At 47.9% G+C, this 24,224-nt stretch overlaps 1 protein-coding gene across 2 annotated transcripts in view; it reads left to right on the top strand.

Annotated features, from left to right (window-relative positions):
• Window positions 1-24,224, top strand: part of MARK4 (microtubule affinity regulating kinase 4) — a 672,098-nt gene that overhangs the window by 418,356 nt on the left and 229,518 nt on the right. For both annotated transcript variants that reach the window (XM_085625587.1, XM_085625588.1), the window contains exon 13: window positions 4,686-4,900. In XM_085625587.1, coding sequence (XP_085481713.1) covers window positions 4,686-4,900 — 215 coding nt within the window. The remainder of the gene's footprint in view (window positions 1-4,685; window positions 4,901-24,224) is intronic.

The following is a 24,224-nucleotide window of genomic DNA, read 5'->3' as shown; positions in this document are numbered from 1 at the left end:
TAAATTGTACAGCTGCTTGCATTACTGACATACCTCTCTCTCCCTTATTCTTTTTCGCTAACTTAATTTCCTTCTGTTTGGCTTCCTTTCGCCATAAGCGGAAAGAGTCAAACATCGCCGGCCGGGCTTTCTTCTTAAATAATTTAATTTCCAGATTATCTAAAATATCGGTATCAAAACTACCATTTTGGGGCCATTTTAAAACACCATCTTTCCTGGTGTAGTGGATCCACACTTCGTTATATGCAATGGGGCCTACGCCATGTTTCACATAGAGCTCATAAGTTGGAGTTCCAACCGGAGGAACCGGACATGATTCCTCTAGCTGGAAATCTTTTCCACAACCCAAACAAAATAATCTACCAAATAGTCCAGAACCAGGCATCTTCGCTCACTAGTCTAGATCCAAACGTCAAAGGATTATCGAATACGATATTCTCGTGAATACACGAATCCTCTGGCTTTGGGGTTTGCAAACACCAAATCACCAATTACCAAATCAAACCAAACGATCCCGAGGGATACCAAAACAAATGGGAGACGCTCCACTTATACTTAACTGAATATTGCTGATCGATGGCGTCACCAGAAGACTCTCTCGATTGTTTCGCTCTCTCAAACTCGTCAAGGGTCCAAAACAGGTCGATTAATCAGGGCAGCAGTCCTTCGTAGCCGTCGGGACGCGGAGAACCTCGCAGAAAAGACTTTCGGACCACGTCGACATGCAGGGGTCGATGAAGTGGCGGCCTTCCTCCGGAATTTCCACACGAAGCTCCTCACGAACCTCTGGCTTGGACTGGTACCGCTGAAATCGGCCCCACGTTGGGCGCCAAACTGAAGTACTGGGTATTTTAGACCCAGCGGTGCAGGGGCACACACCCTATGACTTCTGGGTTTCACCCTGTTCCGGACCTACAGAAACACAGAGTCTTCTGGGTGAAGTCAAAGAATCGTTTATTGGCTGCAGACCAATGACAGGTATCCTAGAAGTACAACAGCGTGTATGTTCTCAGGAGACTGCTGAAAATCATAGCAACGGACTTCTCCTTAAGTACAAAATATCATGCTCCAGGCACACATTCCTTGGTTTACGATATGGTCATATAAAGGCATACATTACAAACGAAAAAGCAGAGTCATGATGACCATCCCACATTCCAGTTCGGCCAGCCCACAATGATTTACACAGTAAGGTTCAGATCCCATGTTTGAAGTAAATAGACCCCCCAATAAACATGAGCATCTCCTGTTTTGGGAAACAAGTCATAAAGCAAGAACAAGCAGGTGTGGAAGAGATTAGCCGGGGGATTGTGTAGAATGAAAGGACTTTATGACGGGTCAAACCCTGATGCTAATCACAGGTGGACGGAGGAAGGGGAGCTCGTGAGACCGGTTTGACCCGGGGCAGCAGAGCCAGCTGCCCAGGTCACAGAGAAGTCAGAGGGAAAGCCCATGTACTGTGAGGCCCGTATTAACTCCATCATAGCCTATGTGAGGGCAATGACAAGATGGCCACTGCTTCCAAAATGGAACCCGCGTAGTTGAGCAGAATAACGTGTACACAGTGCATTCATAGCTAGAACGACATATAAAGCACTCGTACATGCCGCATTTACCATTTGCGGTTCGCTAATACCAACATAGACAGGGGTAGGGCCCTGTCCCCTACGCGGTCCCGAATATTAAAGTACGACAACTTGATCTCAGAGAGTCTTTCAAGAGCTGATGGCACAACTACTTGTGGAATTCAAACAAGGTTTGCTCTTTAGCAGCACTAAAGAAAGGGAGGGATGGCTCTATACTTTCCCTACCAACGTGTACATGATCAAGACTTTCAAGGACTGTAGTTGATTCACGCCTTGCTACAAATAGGCATTACAAACGGAAACAAGTCAATTAAAAATATATATTTTTATCGCGTCTGTGGCTTACAATACACGACAACCAGAGCATGAACAAGGCTGTGTGAAAAACCTCAAAAAGCAGCTGGAGGACAGCCAGTCACTTGGCAGTAATAATAATAAACAAGCCGGAGGAATGCAGCTGCAGCGTCCCGCGAGTGGTGCGCGCGCTCGTGTGAAATCTGACACTTAACAGATGGCACACTGCGCGCCGCTGCTCGTAACCGCAAGCCGTAGGCGGATACATTTCCTGGGAAAGAAGGGACATGCACCCGCCTTTACCCAATTGCGTGCTGTCTTTTTAGAAAGATGCACGCAAAGCCCAATACCAAATATGCTTTTAAAAAAAACACGCATGAGCATGTGAAAAGTTTAGAGTGATTCCAAGAGGTCGTTTTCCTAGAGCAGCACATGCGCGCTGCCCTAGGCTCTACCTAAAAAGGGGACAAATCCAGCCCCCAGAACTATCGTCCCATCTCTCTTCTGGACTCCACCGTCAAACTCCTGGGGTGGGTTTTACTGAACAGATTAGAAGACTGGGCAAGAGAAAACAATGTCCTGATGCCATCTCGATATGGATTCCAGAAGGGCAGAGGCACGAATGACCAGTGCCTAAATGGCTTTTGACTGCGTAGCTCATCCAAAATTATGGGCAATCCTGGCTGCGATGGGCATAGATATCAGGCTGATTACCTTCATATGCCAAATGTACTCACAGGCGACAGCCTCTGTCCGCTACGGAAGGGACGGGGAATGTACTAGACCTTTTAAGATCTTGAGAGGAGCCAGGCAGGGCTCCGTCCTCGCCCCATTCTTATTTCCACTTTACACAAATGGGGTGGAAGCTGCCCTGAAAAGGTGTACGCCTGATGTTCCTTCTTCCCCTCAGGTCCATTACCAATCCTAGGACTGGTGTAGCACTTCAACGCCTAATTAACACCTACCTGAGTTTCATGCCATCCATGGATCTTAAAGTAAAGAAGTCAAAAACCTTTATTTTAATGTCAGGACTACCTCCGCCTAAAAATATTCCATTGTTCCATATTCGGACTCGTAAACTAGCTGTGGCGGAGACCTTTTCATATTTAGTAGCTGTTTTCGACACCAAACAAACCTGGTCACACATGGTGGGCAGTAGGCCCCAAACAATGGAGGTCACTATTGCGGCTGTTTCCAGCTTCACTGCAAAAAATCCCCTAACAACAATAAAAAAGATCTACAATGCCAAAATTATCTCGGCAACGACATATGGGGCAGGGGTCTGGGGCATAGTACCAACGGATTCCCTACAGACGTTAGAGAATGGGTTTTTCAAGAGGATTGCCTCGCTCCCTCCCCCATTCTCAAACTTTGTCACTCACTTAGAGCTGGATTTGCCCTGTGTGTCCGACATAGCGAGAGTGGCTCCGATCATGCTGTGGCATTCAATATGGAATAGGGACACAGTGGATCTAAATCAGACCATCATACAAAACTGCCTTTCACTGGACAAGGCACATAAAATCCCCTGGATGAAATACGTTAAATCAACCTTGTACTCGCTAGGAGTCCCAGAATTGTATGTAGATCCCAGCTCATGCTCTAGGTTCCCAAAAAAGAGACTAAAGGCATTATTCTTGGCAAAGTTAGCCTTTGAAAAAAAGGAATCACAGAAGTTAAAAACAACAGTAAAAATGTATTACTTGATTCCCTCGCTAACAGAGGGTGACTATTCATATTTGGATGCGATAAGGAACCTGCACCACAGGTGCCGCCTAAACCTAATTCCTCTAATGTTGGGCTTCCCTTCAAAAAAAGTATGCCTTTAGTGACCGGACTACTTGCCCAAGCGATAATCTATCTGCACAGTCTGACCTCCACCTCTTCTTCTTTTGTCATTTCTACAATGAACTGGGAGCCAAATATATTAAACCTCTTTTAAGGCGGCATTATTTTAAGCAGTGACATGTCGCCCTGTTCTACATGAAGATGCTTCATGACCCTTTTGTATGCTTCTGCGTAGCTTCATTCCTTTGGGCCTGTAAGGCGAAGGAGACACTCGCTAGAATTGGAAACGTATGCTAATTCTTAGCCTCATACTCACTTTCTCTCTCGAAAATATTATGAAATGTATTTGGAACAGGTTCAAAGAGATATAGGATCTGTATAATATATGCAATATTCTTAAATGGTTTTATAATTTACATAGGCTGTTTCTTTTTACCTAAATTAATCTGTTTTAATTCTTTTTTTTTTTTACCTATGCATTTATTGTTGTAATTGGGAACCAGCAGTCTTGCATTTGACCTCCTATTTTGTCCATTGTACAAAGTAAAGACATTGAATTGCGTACTTCACACAGCCCAACCCTATACCCCTACTGTTCCGGGGTTTTAACTTGCATATTGCATCCTATTATTTTAACTGACAGCTTTTTGTAACTTTATCGTATTATACTGTATTGAGAAGAATGATATTGTTTTCTTTTAACATGTACACTTTTATCTATGTTGTCAAATTAGATTGAATAAAGTTTATGTAAATGAACTGAGTATTAACTATGTCTGAAACAGCAGTGCAACAAAAACCGTTCTGCTTTGGGTTGTTTCTGTTCAGTAATTAAATATTTATATTGTATTTTGTGTGAATATGCATTATGTAAAATACAAAAAGTTGATGACTCTTTTTTGAAAACCTGTACCTACAGAAACCTGTTGTGGAACTCAAGAAGATAGTTCACATACTAGGAGTGTATATAGTATTGTGTTTTGAAAATTATTTGCCTATACCCTTTGTCTCTGCTAGGTGGCCCGTCCCCACTGCCCATGCACCCAAAGCGAAGCCCAACAAGCACAGGGGATGGAGAGCTCAAAGAGGAGCGCATGCCTTCACGCAAAACCAGCTGCAGTGTAGTGGGGAGTGCCCGCGGTATCCCACCATCCAGCCCCATGGTGAGCAGTGCCAACAACCCCAACAAATCTGAGATCCCTGACAGGAGAAAGGAGAGCGCAGCCAATACGGTAAGAATGATAGTGTAGCACAAGAGTACTCTGGGATGCATTTGAGGTAGAAAGAATCAGAGAAATGGCCATGGAAGATGGAGGAGTTTAACAAAATAAAAATCCAGATTGCACTGGGGTAAATTGGATTGTCAGACAAGAACCTGTCTGTCTTTTGCTCATGAGCAAATTAAGTTGTGCAGAATTAATGCAATCTATGCACATAAAACTGTGTTGGGTCCTTGCACATGAATGCTGGGTATAGAGTGTTTGGGATTGGATGAAATTATGTACAAGGTACTAGGACTTCACATAGTTGAACAAAAACGATAGGGCACTCAGGCGATAGAGTGGTGCAGGAGATTACGATTGGAGAATTTTTGGCTCAGAATTGAGTGCAAGAAATTTACTTCTTGGAGTTTAGTGTAGATGACACGAGACGGAAAACATGAGATTAGAGGGCCAATAGATGTAATGTCAAAAAGTTGAGGCTTGGGAATGAGAGTGGTAAATGTACGGTTTAAGACTTAGAATTGAATGCAAGCAAATCAGATATGCCAAACTGAAATATTGGGATGGAACCTGTGGGTTTGTGAAGCTTGTGGCAGGCATTGTGTCTAAGGCCTTGAACAGTGGTTTAGGTATGGTTGTCAAGGGCTGGAAAATACTAAGAACATTATGCATTACTAGATTTTTACCATCATGGAAAAAGGGCTAACAATAATATTTTACTGGTTGAGCGGGAGAACTCATGGGAATGGCAAATGGTATATAGCACCTTTCTTCTTTAAAATGATTGACCACGGGCTAGAACCTTTTACCTCCTTCACTTAGCGAGGAATGGAGAGTGCAGTATCATCGAGGTATGCTTTACAGACTCTGCAAGTTGTTAAAAAGGATTCTTGGTCGATGGTCTATTCATATGCTGTGAACTGTTCCCTGTGGCTTCAGTGAGAATCCCAAAAGAAGAATTTAAAGAACTAAAGATTTAAATGGCCCATGTGATTTTACTACAGATTGTACATACATCTTACCACCCGTAGTTTTCAGATTCTTTTCAAGGTCTTCAGCTTGCTATCTTCCAAAGCTTTTGTCATAAATAACAGAAGATGCACAAAGAGTGACTTTTGGTAAGCCCTCATTAGGTAGTGCTTGATTGAAGTGTTATTCGCATTTTGATTAGCTACAGGGCAGTTATTCAGTTATTAGCATGTAAATTGTGACTTACACTATTATGCAGCTTCTTACTTTAGAATAGGGATTTTTGAAAGAGTTTGTTTGTTGATGTGACTTACTAGCTTTCATGAGCTGTGATCCTAAGTGGTTCCTCCATTCTTCTGGTCAAGCACTGAAGTGGGAGCAGGCTGCCAGTGGCAACAGCATTTGATTATTACCGTTGCCTTCAGCCCCATGTGCTTTTCTGCCTGAGATACCTTTGATGCCAGACTGGTGTTAAAATTGGCTGCCATCTTGGACTGGTACTGCTGTTTCATGGTGACTGCCACATTCAGGCTCAGTACTGAACTTAGCTGTCATCTTGAAGATTAGGGCTCATACTTGTGGTGCCGAAGTGAAGGATATGAAAAGTATTGCAAAGCCAATAGATTTGAATGTTTTTTTACAAATATGAAAGGGTGTTCGTCGTTGATTGGAAACTTTAAATATGTGGTAGTATGGTATGGTGACTCGGTGGATAAATGCATGAATGGAGGGAAGGGAGTGAGTGTACATAGTTGGATGACAGAGTGATGAATGAGTGAGCTTGTTGACCGATCAATAGGTCTGGTGGCTCAGTGGACTAAAGCAGCCACTGCAGGGGCCTATGTTCGACCTCATGGTCACAGGTTAAAATCCTGGCAAGTCCACTCAGCCTTTCATCCATCTGAGGTCGATGAAATGAGTACCATTGAGTTGGGTAACAATAAACATCTGTTATTCAGGGCCAGGACACCTACGGCTAATCGTGCGCTTTACAAATACACCTGTTATGTTATGTTAAAGGTAAGAAGAGCCCAGGGCATTGATGTCCTGAGACCGGGAGACTATGGGTTAGAGAAACTGATCTCTTTAGCCACAACGTTTGCACCCTCATTAAGCCATCCATGTTCAGATTACCTAGGGTATGATATGACCATAGATCTACAAATGTATCCTCTTGATTAAAGGCTCATTGTCGGAGAATCAAACAGTATATGGTACATAAACAAGGGCAGAATCCCAGTGTTTCCGTATCTGAGGTGAAGATTAGCAGTGTCCTCCTTCTCTTTTTACCAGGGCATCCTACATACATTAGCCTCAGGGGTCGGAATGTTGGTTTGACAAGCCGACAGGTGTTGAGTGTGAAAGAGTTGATGTTCTGTATTGAACAATATACACACACTTATCATTTTAATAACCTTTCTTCCCCAATTACTAGATCTAAACAAGCCACATATACCATACTCTAGCAAAATCGAAACAGAAAAGGTACAGTGGGCACCCAATAAATGTACTTACCATACTACTAGTCAATACCAAATTCAGAGAGATTCCGGTGATGACATTGCACACTGCAAACTTCTAAAAATAACTACTAAAGTCAACAATATTTTTGGGTTATTCTGTGATGGATGAGCATGATGTATGAATGAATGAGTGAGTGACTGCATAAAAGGAAGAATAGGTGAGATCTCGCAGCAGCACCACTAATATCATTATTTATAAGCCATTTGGTGTTATTGACCGTAATGTTCACTCCTAAGGTGTCAATTATAATGCACCACTTTATTTTCATTAGAGCGATTGTAAGGTACGCTTTTCATGTGAGTCCTCAGAGCTGTTGAACAATAAGGCTGTAGTAGGAGGGTTGGCAGAGGTAGGTTAAGGCTAAGAAGTCCTATAGTGAAGGGTTGTGAAGTTTCATGTGGTTTTGGTGCCAGTGTTGGTCATGAATCTTCCTGCTAAGTTTTGGAGTTCCTTGTGACAGGTTGAATGTTAAGGCTGGAGTAAATCATGACAGTAATGCAGTTGTTTGAGGGTGTAAGTGTATGGGGGTTGGGTCCGATGTCTGAGCAGGTTAATTAAGGTTTCATTGTCCAGATGTTTGAAGGTGATGCTCCAAAATGAGATGAAGTTTATATGTAGTTCAAGGGACGGGTGGGTGTACTGTATCCCCCATGCTTTTGTGGAGTGGAGGAGGTTGTGGTTGAAGCATAAGGAGAGGGAGTAACAAAGAAAACTGAGAGCTTTGGGAGAGCTGGGAGTCAGGGTAGGCTGTTCCATCTCTGATCCATCACACTCCATCCAAGTTTGTTTTCTTTCATCCAGGATTGATTGAGTGGGTCAGTGTTAGTTTCATGGAAGCTCACGTGGATTCCAGAAGGGAGGTGTGCATCATGGCCATGTATATGGACGCAAAACCAAGAAGGTTTTACTACATTTGCCAGTGGGCACAGGTGGAGTTTAAAAAAGCATCAGGGTTAGGATAGAGCATTGAGGGACACTGAAGGTAGAGGTTACTGTTTAAACTCCACACGCTACAGACAACATGAGTTGTATGGTTGGAGAGATATGTTTCATGATGCAAAGGAGGTAGTGAACCATGGCTGATTCAGTGCTTTGGACGGGATAGAATCTAGAATTGAATGGAACGAGCAGGCGTGTCTTGACAAGTTCTTGGCGTTAACATGGCTATACCTAAAAGAATCTTGGAAGGGACCGCATCCACTAAGTCTTTGTGTGCTGGTAACTGAAGATTAGGAGTGTTTTTTAGTTACAGTTTAATCCATTCTAGGTTAGTACATATAGGTGACACTTTGAGTAAGTCTTCGCTAGAGTTGTTATGATCAAGCTTGGGGTTAACCTGCTGCCTTAGACAATTTTAGGAGAGTTACAGCCCAAAGATTAGCCAGATGGGTTTGCATTTTGAATGGTTTTGGGTCTGTCCCTAGCCTACCATGATGTGGAAAATAAAGCGCACCCTCTGAGAATTCTATAGTTTTAAGTACTAACATATAGCTGACCTTTATCTAGTTGTCAACAAGTTCTAATCTAATTGTCTATTTTTCATTATTTATTAAACAAAGCATAATGTAGTGTATGAAAATGTAACTGTGCCATTTGATTCCGTGACATTAGGAACCCTCTTTACTATTAATACCTTGGAGTAAACATTTTCTGTAAGCGTTTATCAGTCTATGATATCTCCTTGAAAGAATTCTGTCCCACTCCTTACAAAACTGCTTAATCTCAGTGACGTTTGAGGGCATTCCTTTATGCACAACTCTCATTGGGTCCTGCCACACCATATCAATGAGGCCATTTAAAAATCGTGATTCTTTTCTTATCTGCATTTTAATTGTATATTTTCTTGTCCGTTTTGGATCATTGTTCAGTTTCATGATCAATGCTGCCTAAGCTTTAGTTGTGGCACACAGCCTCTGACATTTTCCTGAAGAATGCCTTGGTAAAGAGAGGAATGTGGAGTTGACTCAATAATTTGAAATGCCCAAGACCTATGACTGGAATGCAAGCCTCAATCAAATCCACGACTCCATGCTTGATGGTTTGGTACGAGGCTCTTGTGATGCACAATATTTCTTCCTCCCACCCAACATGTTATTGTGCATTGTAGTCAAACAATTCAACTCTGTTCTTGCCTGTTCAGAGAAAGGTTTTCCGGATGTCATGTTTTTCATTCAGGTATTATTTTGCTTACCCAAGCTGTTGGGATAAGAAAGCCCCCTGCCTAGTTTATGGGCGTATCTATGGTACCCCTGCCCTAAGTGCCTGGAATTATTTTAAACTGGTATATTGACTTTTATTTTGCGCAGCATGTTAACCCAGCATGGGCACTTAGGCCTAGGCCCGTCCATGTTAAAGCCAAGGTCCAGAACTTGTTTTGTGACCTATGAGGAAACATAAAGCATACCATTTGTGTGGACTTGAAATTACTGTGGTGATGTCATTCATTTTATAACACGGAGCAAAACTGTTGATTCTATGATGTGACATGGAAAACTGATGTTCTTGTGAAATATTAGGTTATGTCTTCCAGAGGCATAATTTGGCATCAGGCGCTTACTATATCAGACTTGTTTTCTTTCAGTAAACTGACTCTCTACTTAACAGTGTTGACAGCATCCTTCAACTACTGTCCATGCCTTGAGTTCTTGACATTCAGCAGTGGTGGCAGCTTACACATTTTTGAGAATTGATAGTTTTGGGCAGAGCCATGCTTGTTAGTCAGATGCATGCAGTCTACTAACTCACTCATGTAAGGTTCCTCTAAGATATGACAGTCAGATCCTTTCCTTACATGGTGTGTGTGCTGAGTGCATGTGTGCATACTGAAAGTATGGCAGTTGTGTTGCATCAAGACACAGTGTGAAAGTGTATTGTCTGCATCTCTATGACTGGTGGATAGAGGCTCTGGCACTGAAGTGAGGAAGGATGTAATCATGGCTGTATTAGACATTTTCTGATGATCCATCAGCAGGGGATTGCCAGTTAAATATCCTGAGCACTGTCATTTGCTGGATGGTGTTGGAGAGCAGCAGATTCTGTTGTTGAAGGTGAGGAATTTTAGAGGAATGATCTGTCCTTTTGTCTATCTGCGATTACCACTTCAAGAAGGTTGATGACTGCCAGGTGCAGAAAACTACCACTTGTGATCCCACACTGTGCTCTAGTTTTGGATGCTTCTACTTGGAGCCAGAATCATCAATACTAGCTGTGATAATTATCGCCTTGCACAAAAGCTGTGGCTACATTACCGCCATAAAATTACATTTTAAAGAGGACTTCCCCAAAATAGTTTTAAAGCCTTAGACATTGGATCAACATCCCCTGTCTGGAAAATGAGTATGAAAGTGGAATTCAACGCTTCCCTACAACCCCCACTCTTTGTGCCAGTTCCAAGGTCTTTGTGACTAAGGAAATGAGAGCTGGAGGGGCGCTTAAGTGCCCGGCCGTAATATGGCCATCACTATGTGAAGCACTGCTGGCTGGAGAGATTATCCTGCACTTATCTGCTAACTTGGGTGGCATCTGCGGCCACCAGTCACCGTCAGAGACTCCTCTTAGGCTGCTGTATATGGGAGTCCCCTTATTAATTATGCTTATACTGCAGGAGCAGCACTAGCAGCCTAGTCCCACGGGCTTTGCGGGACGAGCCGGCCCACAGTGCGGAGAGGTGCTGCAGAAGAGGAGCCTCTCCGCTGTGTCGAGCACAGCAGGGTCTGAAACCGCAGAGGCCCCGCGGGCTGTGAGTGGGCCACCCCCGTGAGAGGCTTGAAACTAGTGTACCGCTGATTGTTGTGGGGTGCCTTGTGGCCTAAGCTGCAAACGCAGGCCCAAATCGCGAGCCTGGCGTAGCAGCTTAGGACCTGCTGATGGTGAAGGTGTGTGGACCGGACACCCGGCACTTCTACATTGGCACTGCTCCCTCACCTGATATCGCGGAGTGTAGGTAGTGCCATTGACCCCGGGTAGTCCCGGCCGGGTTTGCCTTACTAACAGACTACTTGGTGCTGCCCTGGGGCAGAGAGAATGGTTTGGGGCTCCGTGGAGTGCAGGCTGGCTTGCCTGCTGCTGCTGAGTGGATGAGCTGTGCGGGCTGATATGGCTCACTCCAGAGGCGGGAAGCTGAGTGGCTGTGAGGCGCTGCCCCAGTCTGCAGTGGTCACTGGGACCAGCATCGAAACGTGAGGTGAGCTCTGCACTCCCGGGGCACTCTATTGCAGGTCAGTGGTCGGTGTCTGCCCTGCCAGAAGGTGATTGTGACCTGGGGTGGCCCTAACTTTTGGACACTGCCGCCATATGGAAGTTTAATCCAAAGGAAATGATGGACGGAGTGTTGAACATTGCAAGCACTCACCCCCAGTCAACTGATCTGGGTTTAATCCATCACCGTTCTTTAGCCCACTCTGCCACCCCAGTTCAGACATGGCCATATGCAAATCAGTCTGACCTTGTGCCTCATGGGAACAGTCCAGCCCAAACTGCCAAGCCATGTCTTCCCTGGACCGGTTTCTGGCATTTCAGCCGTCTTCAGCCAGGCTTGCTTGAATCCAGTGGCAAAGTGAGCAAGGGACTCACGTCTGAGCATACCCTGCCAACTTATGGCGAACAAAGCGGTACAAAATGGGGTGGTGATGGACGGAGCATCAGAACCAATCAAACACTCACACCCAGTCAACAGATCTGGGTTTGATCCATCACCGTTCTTTAGCCCACTCTGCCACCCTAATTCAGACATGGCCATATGCAAATCAGTCTGACCCTGTGCCTCATGGGAACAGTCCAGTCCAAACTGCCAAGCCATGCCTTCCCTGGACCGGAAACAAGCTTCCTAAGACCGGTTTCTGGCATTTCAGCCGTCTTCAGCCAGGCTTGCTTGAATCCAGTGGCAAAGTGAGCAGGGGACTCACGTCTGAGCATACCCTGCCAACTTATGGCGAACAAAGCGGCACAAAAGTGGGTGGTGATGGACGGAGCATCAGAACCACCACACACCTTCCTCACTGTCACCGTGCCTTCCCCTCCAGAGGTCAATCAAGTCGTTATCAGTCATTATGGTCTGTAGTTGTGCTGCTGCTCGAGGGTGGGGGCAGCAGGAGCAGCAGGAGTCACCAGAACTGTCCAGCAGTGGGTCTAAGAGCACATTAAAGTCCCCTCCCCATATAATCGCACCAGGGCCAAGAGTACTTGCAAGCCTCCAAGTTTCAACAAAGAAACCGGGTAGGTATGCCAGGACTAGCCATGCTTTACGGCTATTGTTTAATCCGGCGTATGTTCCAGGTTATGTACGTTGACGGCTGGGGCAGCAGGGGGGTACTGAGGTAAAGACCAGGAGTAGGCCCGGTGCTTGAATGCAAAGGAACAACAGTGCGTGACGGAGAAGAGGGAGGAAAATGGGAGACAATGAGAAGAGAAGGAGGAAGAGAAACAATTACAATCATCCAGCACCAACAAAACCCACCCTGCTCCCACTTCAGCCCCCCAAACGGGCTGAATGCAGCTATCCCTCCCCGAACGCAGCCTCAATGGGCCAACAATGAAGAATCAAAAGGGAATCATCCCAGAGAGAGAACGCCAGTGGCCCAGCACTTTCCCAGCCAGGGAGAAGCTGGGCAGCCGGGGGAAGGTATCTGGCGGCAAGCGCCCGCCAATCGGAGACAGACCGAGAATACCATAAAACAATCAATCAATCGCTGGGGGTCCACTGCAGGATTGCATATTCACGTCAGTCGCTCTTAAGCAAGGTTGGTCGGCATCGATCCTGTCCCAGGTGCCAACACAGCCAATCATTGTCACTGATGTGGTCAGACTCACTGAACTCATAGTCTGGCCTTTATCTAGGTGTAGACAGTGGAAGACCTCTGACAATCTTGGCATCCGCCTTGGGATCAGTGAAGTACGTGGTTTTACGAGCAGACAGAGTCCAAGTCCACGTCTAGTGACAGAGGAAAGGGGACCACTCCAAGAAAGTTCCTGCATTCACAAAATTGCAAATGATGGGTGCCCTGCAGCGGAAGTCAAGTCCCACCTCTACCCAGCTGCACCCACCAGGGGAAACCAGAAGGTAAGCCCAGATTGGCAGCAGCATGCCTCCCTGATACTCCTCAGGAGATGTGTTCTACACTGCACAGGATGCCAAACTTCCATGTGGCGGTACAAAAGGGGGTGGTGATGGACGGAGCATCAGAACCAATCAAACACTCTGGTGGTGCACTGACTGTTGGCTTGCTTCGTGGGATTTGGACGTTGGGACTGCCAAGACGTCCCATCTGCTGTGATCTTTCTCAGATCACTTCCCCTGCTCCTTAAGCTTTCTCCACTGGAGTTTCCCTCTCTGGCTCACATGTGGCGCCTGCTGCTGGGAGCCTTGAGAGATCAGGTATGCACGGATGGTATCTGTACAGATATAGTGGAATATTTTGCGCACAATAAGGGCACGGTTGATTCTTACTCGATGCTGTGGGAAGCATTTAAATATGTGATTAGAGGGAAATGCATAGCTAAACGGGCTGGCGTCCAGAGGTCGATTTGTGGGGCGCTAAAACAACTTGAAGATGAGATCCGTGAGCTTGAGCTCAAATACTTTGCTGACTGCAACTCGAACACACTTGCCAGCATTCGTAGTAAGATAAATGAATTTGAGGACACAGCGCAGCGGGAGACTCTTTATCTAGGAAAAGAGGCGCACACTAGGTGGTATGGTGAGGGAGACTAAGTGGGCAAAAACTTGACAGGCATTCTTTCCAAACACTGACTATATTGCTGAACTTCATACCGACGAGGATGAGCTGTGTGTTGGCCTGAGGGAAGTACAGAAGGAGATCAATAACTTCTAATCATTGCTTTACACCATGACTCAGTCACAGGACCCCCCGAATCTCTTCTAATTAGTGCAGCTGCTTTGGGTGAAAGAAAGTCACTGCAGATTGTTAGATGAGTCTTTCACGGAAGAGGAGTTTATGCAGGACATTAGTCCCTTCCCGGGGACAAAACCCCAGGCTTAGACGACCTCATGATCACAAAATGTATTAAGAGTTTGCACCCCTTTTGGCCCCTCACCTCATGAGCATGTTTAACAAATCATGAGAGAGAGGTGAACTGCCTCCGTCCCTCTAGGAGACACTCATAGTCACTGTTTTAGGTTTAAATCTTTTTATTGAAACAAAGCCGCATAAAGAATGTGCATATGAAACGAGCCACACGGGGCTCGGCAGGTGCAGATTGAAATGTGAAAAGTCATTCAGCTTCCAGTATAGAAAGAGGAACGTTGTTCCTCCCCCCCCCCCCCCCCCCCCCCCCCAATAAAAAACAAAGGAACAAAAGGGGAAAAATTAAGGAAAGAAAAGAAAAACCACTCTTCACTCTCGATGTTCTCTATTTCCATACAATGCGACGTGAGCTGTTATGTTCTAGGTGGCGCTGGAATAAGTCACACCGGAGGGTCTGGCGTAGTGAGGTGCAGTAGGCGTAGGTGCCTGGGTCAATACAGTTCTCTGAATTCTGTGGCCACAAGAGCTAAAAATGGTTGCCATAGTTCGCCAAAAGAAGAGCCCTTACCGGCCAGGCAGAGGGAGATCTTTTCCATGCCCAGTACATGCCAAAGACGGTGATACCACCCATTGTGTGTGGGGACCTGGCCTGTTTTCCAGTGTATAAGTATGTTCTGCGTTGCCGTACCAAGAGCAATGGCTATTTGTTTCCCCCTACGGGATTTCAAGGGGTAAGTGAGAGGTTTGGGCACTCCCAGCAAGACGTATGCAGGGAACCGGGGGAGTTCCGTGTCCAAGTGTTTATCAATCTCATCCAGTACATGTGTCCAGTAGGATTGGATGTGTGGGCAGTCCCATAAAAGAAGAACCAAAGAACCTTTCAGACCGCACCCTCTCCAACAGTCGGGGCTATATGCGGGGTCAGCCTGGTACAATATCTCTGGGGTGTAATACCAGTAGTATACCAGTTTAGTGAAGGTTTCAGTTAGGCCAACATGTGTAGCTGTGTGTCGAGCCCTGTAACACGCCTGTCCCATTTGTGTGAGATAAGATCACGACCCAGATCCCTCTCCCACCTTGCCCGACCGGCGTGGTAGGTGTGAGTGTATCTAGATAGTAGCATTTTGTAGAGATCGGAAATAAGTTTGTCAAAGAGTCTTGTGATGAGCCAACGCTCATAGTGGGCGAGAAGTCGCGAAGCCTACGTCCGATTGTCAGGATGGAGAACCCAATGACGGACCTGTAAGTAGTGCAGGCGCTCCATTTCTGAGAGACCATGGTCAGCCCAAAGTTGTGAGAAGGGAATGACGTCCCCTCTGTGGAACAGTTGGCCTAGGGCGCGACAGCCCGCCTCTCTCCATCGTGCGAAGGTCTGAGGCCCCACGCCGGGCCCGAAATCTGGATGATCCAGAAACGAAGTGAGTGGGGACGGGGATGTGGTATGGGCGTGCCGTATATGGACCCGATACCAAGCCTTGAGAGTGGAGCTTGTTACTTGAGATTCATATAGGTTGGGCGGTCGATAATGCTTGGGCATGAAGGGGATCTTCATGAGGGACGTGCCCGCGACAGCACGGTCTTGGAAAAGCCAGTGCTTCTCCGACTCTGGTCTACTCCACGCGACTAAATGCCGTAGTTGGGTGGCAGTATAGTAGAGGGCTAAATCCGGAACTCCGAGGCCTCCCTCGTGTGGAGGAAGAAAGCTCATCAGCCTCTTCATTCTAGGCTTGCGCCCCTGCCAAACGAAAGAGGAGAGTTCAGACTGGATCTTTTGCAACCAACCGGTAGGTGGTGGGAGGGGCAGTGTCTGAAAAAGATATAAAATCTTGGGGAGATTGGTAATTTTGATGACTGCGATGGGCCCCAGCCACGAGATTGGATACCGTTTCCATCTCAACAGCGCCGCCCGAATGTGTGCCTGTAAGAGGAAATAATTAATGTGTCTCATGGCTTGTAAGGTCGAGGCTAGCTGAATGCCTAGGTAAGGAACCGATTCGTCGGACCATTTCAGGGGGTAGCGAGCCCGAAGGTCCCACAGTACTGTCTGTGGGAGGGATAAGCCAAGCGCTACAGATTTCGCGACATTGACTTTAAAGCCGGAGGCCCTCCCAAAAGTCTCCAGTTCTTCCAAAAAACCTCCCAGGGCAGTTGCAGGCTGCGTGAAGGTGGCCAGCACGTCGTCTGCGTAGAGGCTCACTGTATGAGTATCACCACCAAAGCGAATACCGGTGATCTGAGGGTGGTCTCGGACCCTCTGAGCAAAAGGCTCCATGTAGAGTGCAAAGAGTAGGGGTGACAAAGGGCACCCCTGTCTAGTGCCCCTACAAATGGGGAACGGCCCGGAGGTATAGCCATTCACTCGGACTGTGGCGCTGGGGAAAAGATAGCAGTTAAAGATGTTTGTCCGCATCTTCTCTTGAATACCGGCACATATCAGCGTTTGTTCTAGATATGGCCAGTGGACTTGGTCGAATGCCTTTTCCGCATCTACCGTCAGCAACATGTATTCTCCGGGGATACGGGAAGCCTTTTCAATCAGGTGGGAGACTCTTTTGGTGTTGTCACTAGTCTGGTGCTGCAGTATAAACCCGGCCTGATCCGGATCCACTAGTCCCTGCATATGAGGACTCAGACGGGCAGCCAGAATCCCAGTATATAATTTCAAGTCAATCTTCAACAGTGAGATGGGTCGATAGGACCCACATAGTGTTTTGTCCTTCCCAGGCTTCGGAATAAGAACTACTGCTACCTCTAACATGGATGCGGGGACTGCCCCCGGCTCGGCGAAAGAGTTAAAAAGCCGAGTGAGAATAGGGGCCAGCGTGGCGCAAAATTGTTTATAAAAGGCTGCAGTGTAACCGTCTGGCCAGGCGATTTGCCCAATTTCAAGCAGGCTATGGCAGCTATAACTTCCTCGATCCTAATCTCTCTCTCGATGTGAGCCGCTTGATCAGGTGACAAGTGCGGAAGGTTAGCCTGAGCCAAATAGGAGTCAATATTCGGTGCTTCCAGAGGCTGCTCAGCGTATAGTTGTGTAAAGATTTCCCGAAATGTCTTGGTAATGGCGGAGTCATCCGTGTGGAGCGCCCCAGAAGGGCCTCAGACCTCCCGAACCCCATCGCGCTGGAGGCCTCCGTCAGTCTGTGTGCAAGTAGCCGCCCACACGTGTCCCCCCTCCCCCACGTAGAAAGAGTGCCGTAAGCGCATCGCCGCGTATTCTGCCCCATCTCTGTCCAGGGCCATGAGTTTCTCTCTGGACGCCTTTAACTGATTCCATGCCCACGGGGCACCAGTATGTTGGTGCATCAGTTCCAACTCCCGCACCCGTAGCGTCAATTCCTCCCTCTTGCTCTGGTGTTCCTTCTTGTCGGCTGCTGATATAGCAATTACTTTGCCCCTTATGACCGCTTTAAGCGCGGCCCACCTGGTGGAAAGCGAGGTGTCTGAGTTGTTGTTATGGAGCAAGTAATCATTCAGTGCCTCCTGTAGGCGTGAGACCGTGTCTGGCCGGTGTAGCAGCGCGTCTCTGAAGCGCCAGTGTCTAGCCGGGGGGTGACTCTGCGGGAAGGCTATGGTGAGTGTCTCTGGGGAGTGGTCAGAAAGAGTGGCCGCCAATATGTCAGCTGAGAGTGCAATGTCCAGGATGGGTTGGGAACCCAGAAAATAATCCAGTCTGGCGTGTGTTTGATGTGCGTTCGAATAAAAGGTAAAGTCCCTTGTGTCTGGATGGAGATGTCCGTGAGGCCCAGGTCGTGTAGGGTGTCACGTCCTATCGGGGAGAGGGAACCCACCTGACTAGTGCGTTGTGCAGAGCGATCTTTGACATTATCAAACACTAAATTGAGGTCCCCCCAATCAGTACCAGTCGGTCCTGGGTGGTCGTCACCTCCATCAATGCTTCACCTAGGAAGCGTTCTTGGCCCTCATTGGGTGCGTAAATGGAACCCACTGTAAATGTGCGTCCCCCCAACATGAATTGGTATGTGAGGAGCCTACCCCGTATTTCGGCCAGTCTTTGCACCACCCGCCCTTGGAAGTTCTTCGAAACCAAAATGGCAACCCCAGCCTGTTTTTGCAGGTCCAGAGGAATAAAATTGGGCTGGAAAGAAGTGGGACCGAAGTCTGTGACAGTCCTTGGCAAGAAGGTGAGTTTCTTGAAGAAGACAGATGTCCGGCCTCGTGCCCTCCAAATAAGAAAGGAGGGCCCTTCGTTTCATTGGGTTGTTGAGGCCCCTCACGTTAAGAGTGAGGATTCTAATAGAGGAGGGCGGCATTCAACTCAGGGGGGTTGCACACCGCAGGGGAGCCCCGAAGGAGTCGGGGTTCCCACACAGCCACAGGCAGACCTCACACAATAGTGACCCATCAGCCGGAAGGGGAGAGTGTCCCACAGGTGTCGAAAAGCCCCAGGAGGAGAGGAGGGAAAAGTGGCAATGAATACAAGCAAAAAGAAAACCCACCAAACTGAAAGGAAGAAAAAATAGAAAGAAAAGAAACCCCAAAAAGCACAACTGGCACTGAGAATTGTACAAAATCCAACCATTGTCCGTCATCCAAGGATGAGCAGATAGGAAGTCCGTCGGGCGATCGCATGGCCAAAGACAACTTTACCCTCCTCCACCCACCTATAGTTAAGAAAAGGATACGGCCATGTAACCAGGAGATCTCAGTCAGTCAGTGCTTTGGCTAGCGCCCCCGGCACTGCCTCCAGGGCCGCACGCTGCTCCTTCTTGATCACTGCAGTGTCTGGACAGCGGGTTCTCTGATGCCCCATTGCCGCCGCCACTTAGGTCTGCCATCCCCGGAACCCTGATCGGAGCGAGCCCCTTCATCCGAGTCCTCTGGGAGGGTAATCCCGAGGAGTCTGCTGGCTTCTTGCTGAGAGCGAAGCTGGTATAGTTTCCCATCGTGCCGAAACACACGGCGGAACGGGTGCCCCCAGGAGTAAGATATGTCGCGCTGTCTGAGGACATCTGTAATGAGCCGGAAGGATCTGCGTTTCTGAAGGGTAATTGCTGCAAGGTCCTGATATAGAGAGGGCGTCTGGTTGCGAAAAGATATTTGTGGTAGAGCGTGTGCCTTGCGCAAGATCTCTTCCTTCGTGTGAAAGTCCTGAACGCAGACCACTATGTCCGCAGGGGGTGCCGTCGCCGCTGGGCCCGGTCCAGTTTCAACGGAGTGTCCAGGGGATTATCCAGGATGTGGTTGAACTACTCCTGGACATAAGTGAATATGTCCCCGGCTTCTTCGTTAGTGCCCACACCACAAATCCTGATGTTGTGGCATCGGAAACGGTTCTCTAGGTCCTCAAGATGTGACTGGACGTCCACCCGCTGCTCGTGGATACGGAGGACTTCTTGCTGTAAGGCTGCCATCTCGGTGTCCCGGGAGTCACCTTTGTCCTCCAGTGTCGCCACCCTTTCCCCCATGTCGTCCATGTCCTTGTGGATCTCCCTAAGCTCCGCAGTCAAATCACGTTTCACGGTTTGGAGGTCTTCACGCAGGATGGCAAATAGGGACTCCAGGAAGCCTCGTGTCACAGGAGCATCCGACAAGGACGCCATCTGCGGCGTCGGGGTCAGATGCTCAGTCTCGCCAGTCCCTCCACTTTGCGCTCTAGCAAACAGGTCATTCAAGGCGTTCTTCTCCCTATTGGCAGATTTGTCCTTCCGACTCTTGGCTGTGGCCATGGCCAGTGTCCGTTCCCCCTCCGCTGTGACCTCGTCAGAGGGTATAAGTCAAGGACCATATGGGCCAGCGAGCCTGCACAGCCGCACCGCGTGATGTCCCGGGAGTACACTGATTACTGCTGAGCCCGGGAATGGTAGTTAATGGGTATCGCCGGGTGGATCTGCATCCAAGCAACTGCGGCCAGTCCGCAACGTGTTTAGGAGGCAGTGGGGCGGGGAGGCCACAGGCCAGGCCGCACCCTCCAGGTTGCACCCCACCGGGGAAAGACCGTCCACAGATGCCACAGGGTCCCAGAGGCAGGTAACAGGCAACCCTGAGGTCCAAGCCAGCCCAGGGGACGATCCGGACAAGGCTGGCACAATCAGGGGGGGTCTCCAAAGCTGGTCTCGGGGCCGGAGGCCGATGCGCCCCCAATCGGCTGCCCCCAACGCAGTATTGCCACCGTCTAGGCCCAGGACGGCGCCAACACCATGCAAGATGGCGCCCAATGTCCGTGCCGACCACTCTCCCCGGGCGAAGCGCACCAAGTCCCTGTCACCCAGCAGGTGAGTTCTGTCCCACGCGGGTGCGCGGCAGGGGTCAGAACAGCAGAGTCTTGGTGGAGACCCTCAGTAATGGGCTTCACAGGAAGAACGTAGAGGCACACTGGGCTCACCTCATGGGCCCCGGCGGCCCAGCGACGACGAAACTCCGCAGGCTCTCCTCGGTTTCGCCCCAGCCACAACAGTGCTCTCCAAAGGGCCTCAGCAGTTCGGTTCCGCAGCGTGCCCTGATTGCCCCTCTCTTTGGTGTCAGACCGAGGCACCGGGAGCGTCACCTCCTCCACCTCGGTGCCGGCAAGGCCGCTCGCTCCCGCTGCACGCGACCCGGGCTGCAGTGCCCCAACGCCGCTCGTCAGTCTTCTCTGGCACCACTTGCGGGACCCAGGGCAGGTCCGAGCCAGGAGTCACCGAGGCCTCCGCAGGAACCTGGGAATCACACGGTAGGTCCCCCAGCAGATTGATGGCCGATCCGGGTGCTATACGGGCCAAAGGCCAGTGCTGAAAATCGGCGTGCAGAGGAGCGAAGACAAAACACGTCTTAGCTTGCCGCCATCTTGGCCACGCCCCCCTAGTCACTGTTTTAAAACTAGACATAGACCTGCAGCATTGCAAATCGACCGTTATCCATGATTAACGTGGACAATAACATTCTTGCCAAACTGAAAGCTTCTCAGCTACTTCCCATACTTCCTTGCATACTATGCCGGGATCAATCAGGTTTTGTGCCTGGTAGGTGCACAACGCCTAATATTTGCACTTTTTTGCAGTCCTTCAGGTCATGGAACCTACCTAAGTGCAGATACGATTTGATAGCTTGATGCCACCAAGGCATTTGATTCTTTTGAGTAGATGTACCTATTCACTTTCCTAGCCTACCTGGGATTCACTTCCAAATTCATCCAATTAATCGGTCTTCTTTACTCTAAACCAATGGTGCGCCTCTGGATCAATGGGGTGATTTCTCCCCCTTTTCCGGTCTCATGTGGAAAGTGGCAGGGATGCCAGCTCTTACACATCATTTTTAGGTTTTGCCTGCACAGCACTTGCACTGTGCTTGTAAAATTTATTGTATTCAATATATTTTAAAAGGGGGCTCTTATCAGTCCCCATGCCGAATTACTGTTTTCTTATGCTTTTGTGTGGAACTTATTTCTTTAACTTCCCCTGGCTGGACGCATTTACGATACTTCTTCTAAAGCTGTTCACACTGTTTAAGCCACATTCAAGATAAGACCTATTCCCATGGAAAAGGCAGACAGCTTCTAACTGTATGCTGGAATACTTGCTTTTTATTACTTAGGGCCAGGTTACAATGGCGGTTGGACGAGTGTCCAATCGCAGCAAGAGTGGGACGGACTGACAAGTAGTTGGCAGTCTCACCCAACAAATATAATGTAACGGCTGTGTAGGTGGTCGCAATCAAGGCTTTTTCGATTGTGGCTCGTGCTTAGGCCCAAAAAGGGCCGCAGCACAAACCGCAGTGGAAAAAGGGATGTTTTCAAACATCAATTCCCTGTGTGCCAGGTACCATGTGGAGCCTGGCGTGACACACAGGGCATGGATGTTTTGGTGGGGGGTACCACAGGTTCCCCCCAGACCTAATAGCAAAGGCCCACGGGGGACAAGGGCCCTGCTAGTGGCCCCCAAAGTCCTTTCCGACTGCCTTTTTATGGCGGGAGGGCTGCCATGGAAAGGCTGTCGGAAAGGGACATGGTAATCCCTACGGAGGCATTTGAGCAGGCATGCCCCTATTGTAGGGAATATGATGCGACCGACGAGCTCCTTGAGCCTGTTGAAAATGTCAGTTGTTTCCTCCGACCAATTCGGTCCAACCAACTGCATCATAATGAGGCATTCGGACCGCTATGCTGGATTTCTGTGGAACTGCCACCGACAGCCTGTCGGTGGTAGTCCCTCCAACATCATATTCAGGCCCTGAGTTGTGTAAAGCAGATGCTCTAGCCTTCGTACGTTTGTGACTTTTCCTATTCATGCCCTAGTACCTTTCTTTGCACTTAGTACGCATTATCAGATTAATTTTTTCAACTTAATCTATTTGGTCATTATGATCAAATTCTAAATGTTTTAATAAACATTGCACATTAAAAATCAACTTAATTTACAAGAGCTATGCTATATTTTACTACTAAACAGGCAGTCACAATTGAAGTTACCATGCAGTTAGAAGGGACTTGATTTGACTGGTGCAGCAGGTGCAGTGGCACCGGGCAAAAACCAAAGGAAATAATGGACGGAGTGTTGAACATTGCAAGCACTCACCCCCAGTCAACTGATCTGGATTTAATCCATCACCGTTCTTTAGCCCACTCTGCCTCCCCAGTTCAGACATGGCCACATGTAAATCAGTCTGACCCTGTGCCTCATGGGAACAGTCCAGCCCAAACTGCCAAGCCATGTCTTCCCTGGACCGGAAACAAGCTTCCTAGGACCGGTTTCTGGCATTTCAGCCATCTTCAGCCAGGCTTGCTTGAATCCAGTGGCAAAGTGAGCAAGGGACTCATGTCTGAGCATACCCTGCCAACTTATGGCGAACAAAGCAAAAACCAAAGGAAATGATGGACGGAGTGTTGAACATTGCAAGCACTCACCCCCAGTCAACTGATCTGGGTTTAATCCATCACCGTTCTTTAGCCCACTCTGCCACCCCAGTTCAGACATGGCCATATGTAAATCAGTCTGACCCTGTGCCTCATGGGAACAGTCCAGCCCGAACTGCCAAGCCATGTCTTCCCTGGACCTGGAAACAAGCTTCCTAGGACCGGTTTCTGGCATTTCAGCTGTCTTCAGCCAGGCTTGTTTGAATCCAGTGGCAAAGTGAGCAAGGGACTCACGTCTGAGCATACCCTGCCAACTTATGGCGAACAAAGCAAAAACCAAAGGAAATGATGGACGGAGTGTTGAACATTGCAAGCACTCACCCCCAGTCAACTGATCTGGGTCAAAAGTTATAGGGGCCCCATTAACCCCACATTATTGCTATATTTTATAATTGAATAAGCAGTCACAAGTGCAGTTATCTAGCAAGCGCTAGGGTCATGATTTCAATAGTGCAGCAGGACTGGGACCAAAACCTCCAGGGACCCCACTAAACTCTGATTTTTGCTATATTTTACAACTAAACAGGCAGTTATCTTTTAGGGTCACAATTTTGATGGTGCAGTGGCACTGAGCTAAAAAGTTGTCAGAACTCCTTTAAACATGTAATGTTGCTACATTTTATTAGTAAACGGGCATTCACAAGTGCAGTTATCTTGCAGGCAGTAGGATCATTATTTGAATGGTGCAGCAGGTGCAGTGGCACCAGGCCCAAATATGGTCCGAACGTCTCTAAACACCAAATAGTGCTATATTTTACAACTAAACAGGCAGTCATAAGTGCATTTATCTAGCAAGCACTAGGGTCATGATTTCAATAGTGCAGCAGGTGCAGTGGCTCCGGGCCCAAAAGTTGTCAGAACTCTGCTAAACACATAATATTGCTATATTTAACTACTAAAAGGGCACAATTGCAGTTATCTTACACTTAAATGGGACTTTATTTGAATGGTGCAGTGGTACTGGGGCCAAAAGATCTAGGGACCCCACTAAACCTGATTATTGCTA

This window comes from Triturus cristatus, chromosome 9 (genome assembly GCF_964204655.1).
Source record: "Triturus cristatus chromosome 9, aTriCri1.1, whole genome shotgun sequence".
NCBI lineage: Eukaryota > Metazoa > Chordata > Amphibia > Caudata > Salamandridae > Triturus > Triturus cristatus.
The sequence above is the reverse complement of the archived record's forward strand: the minus strand, read 5'-3'. Positions and strand labels throughout refer to the sequence as shown.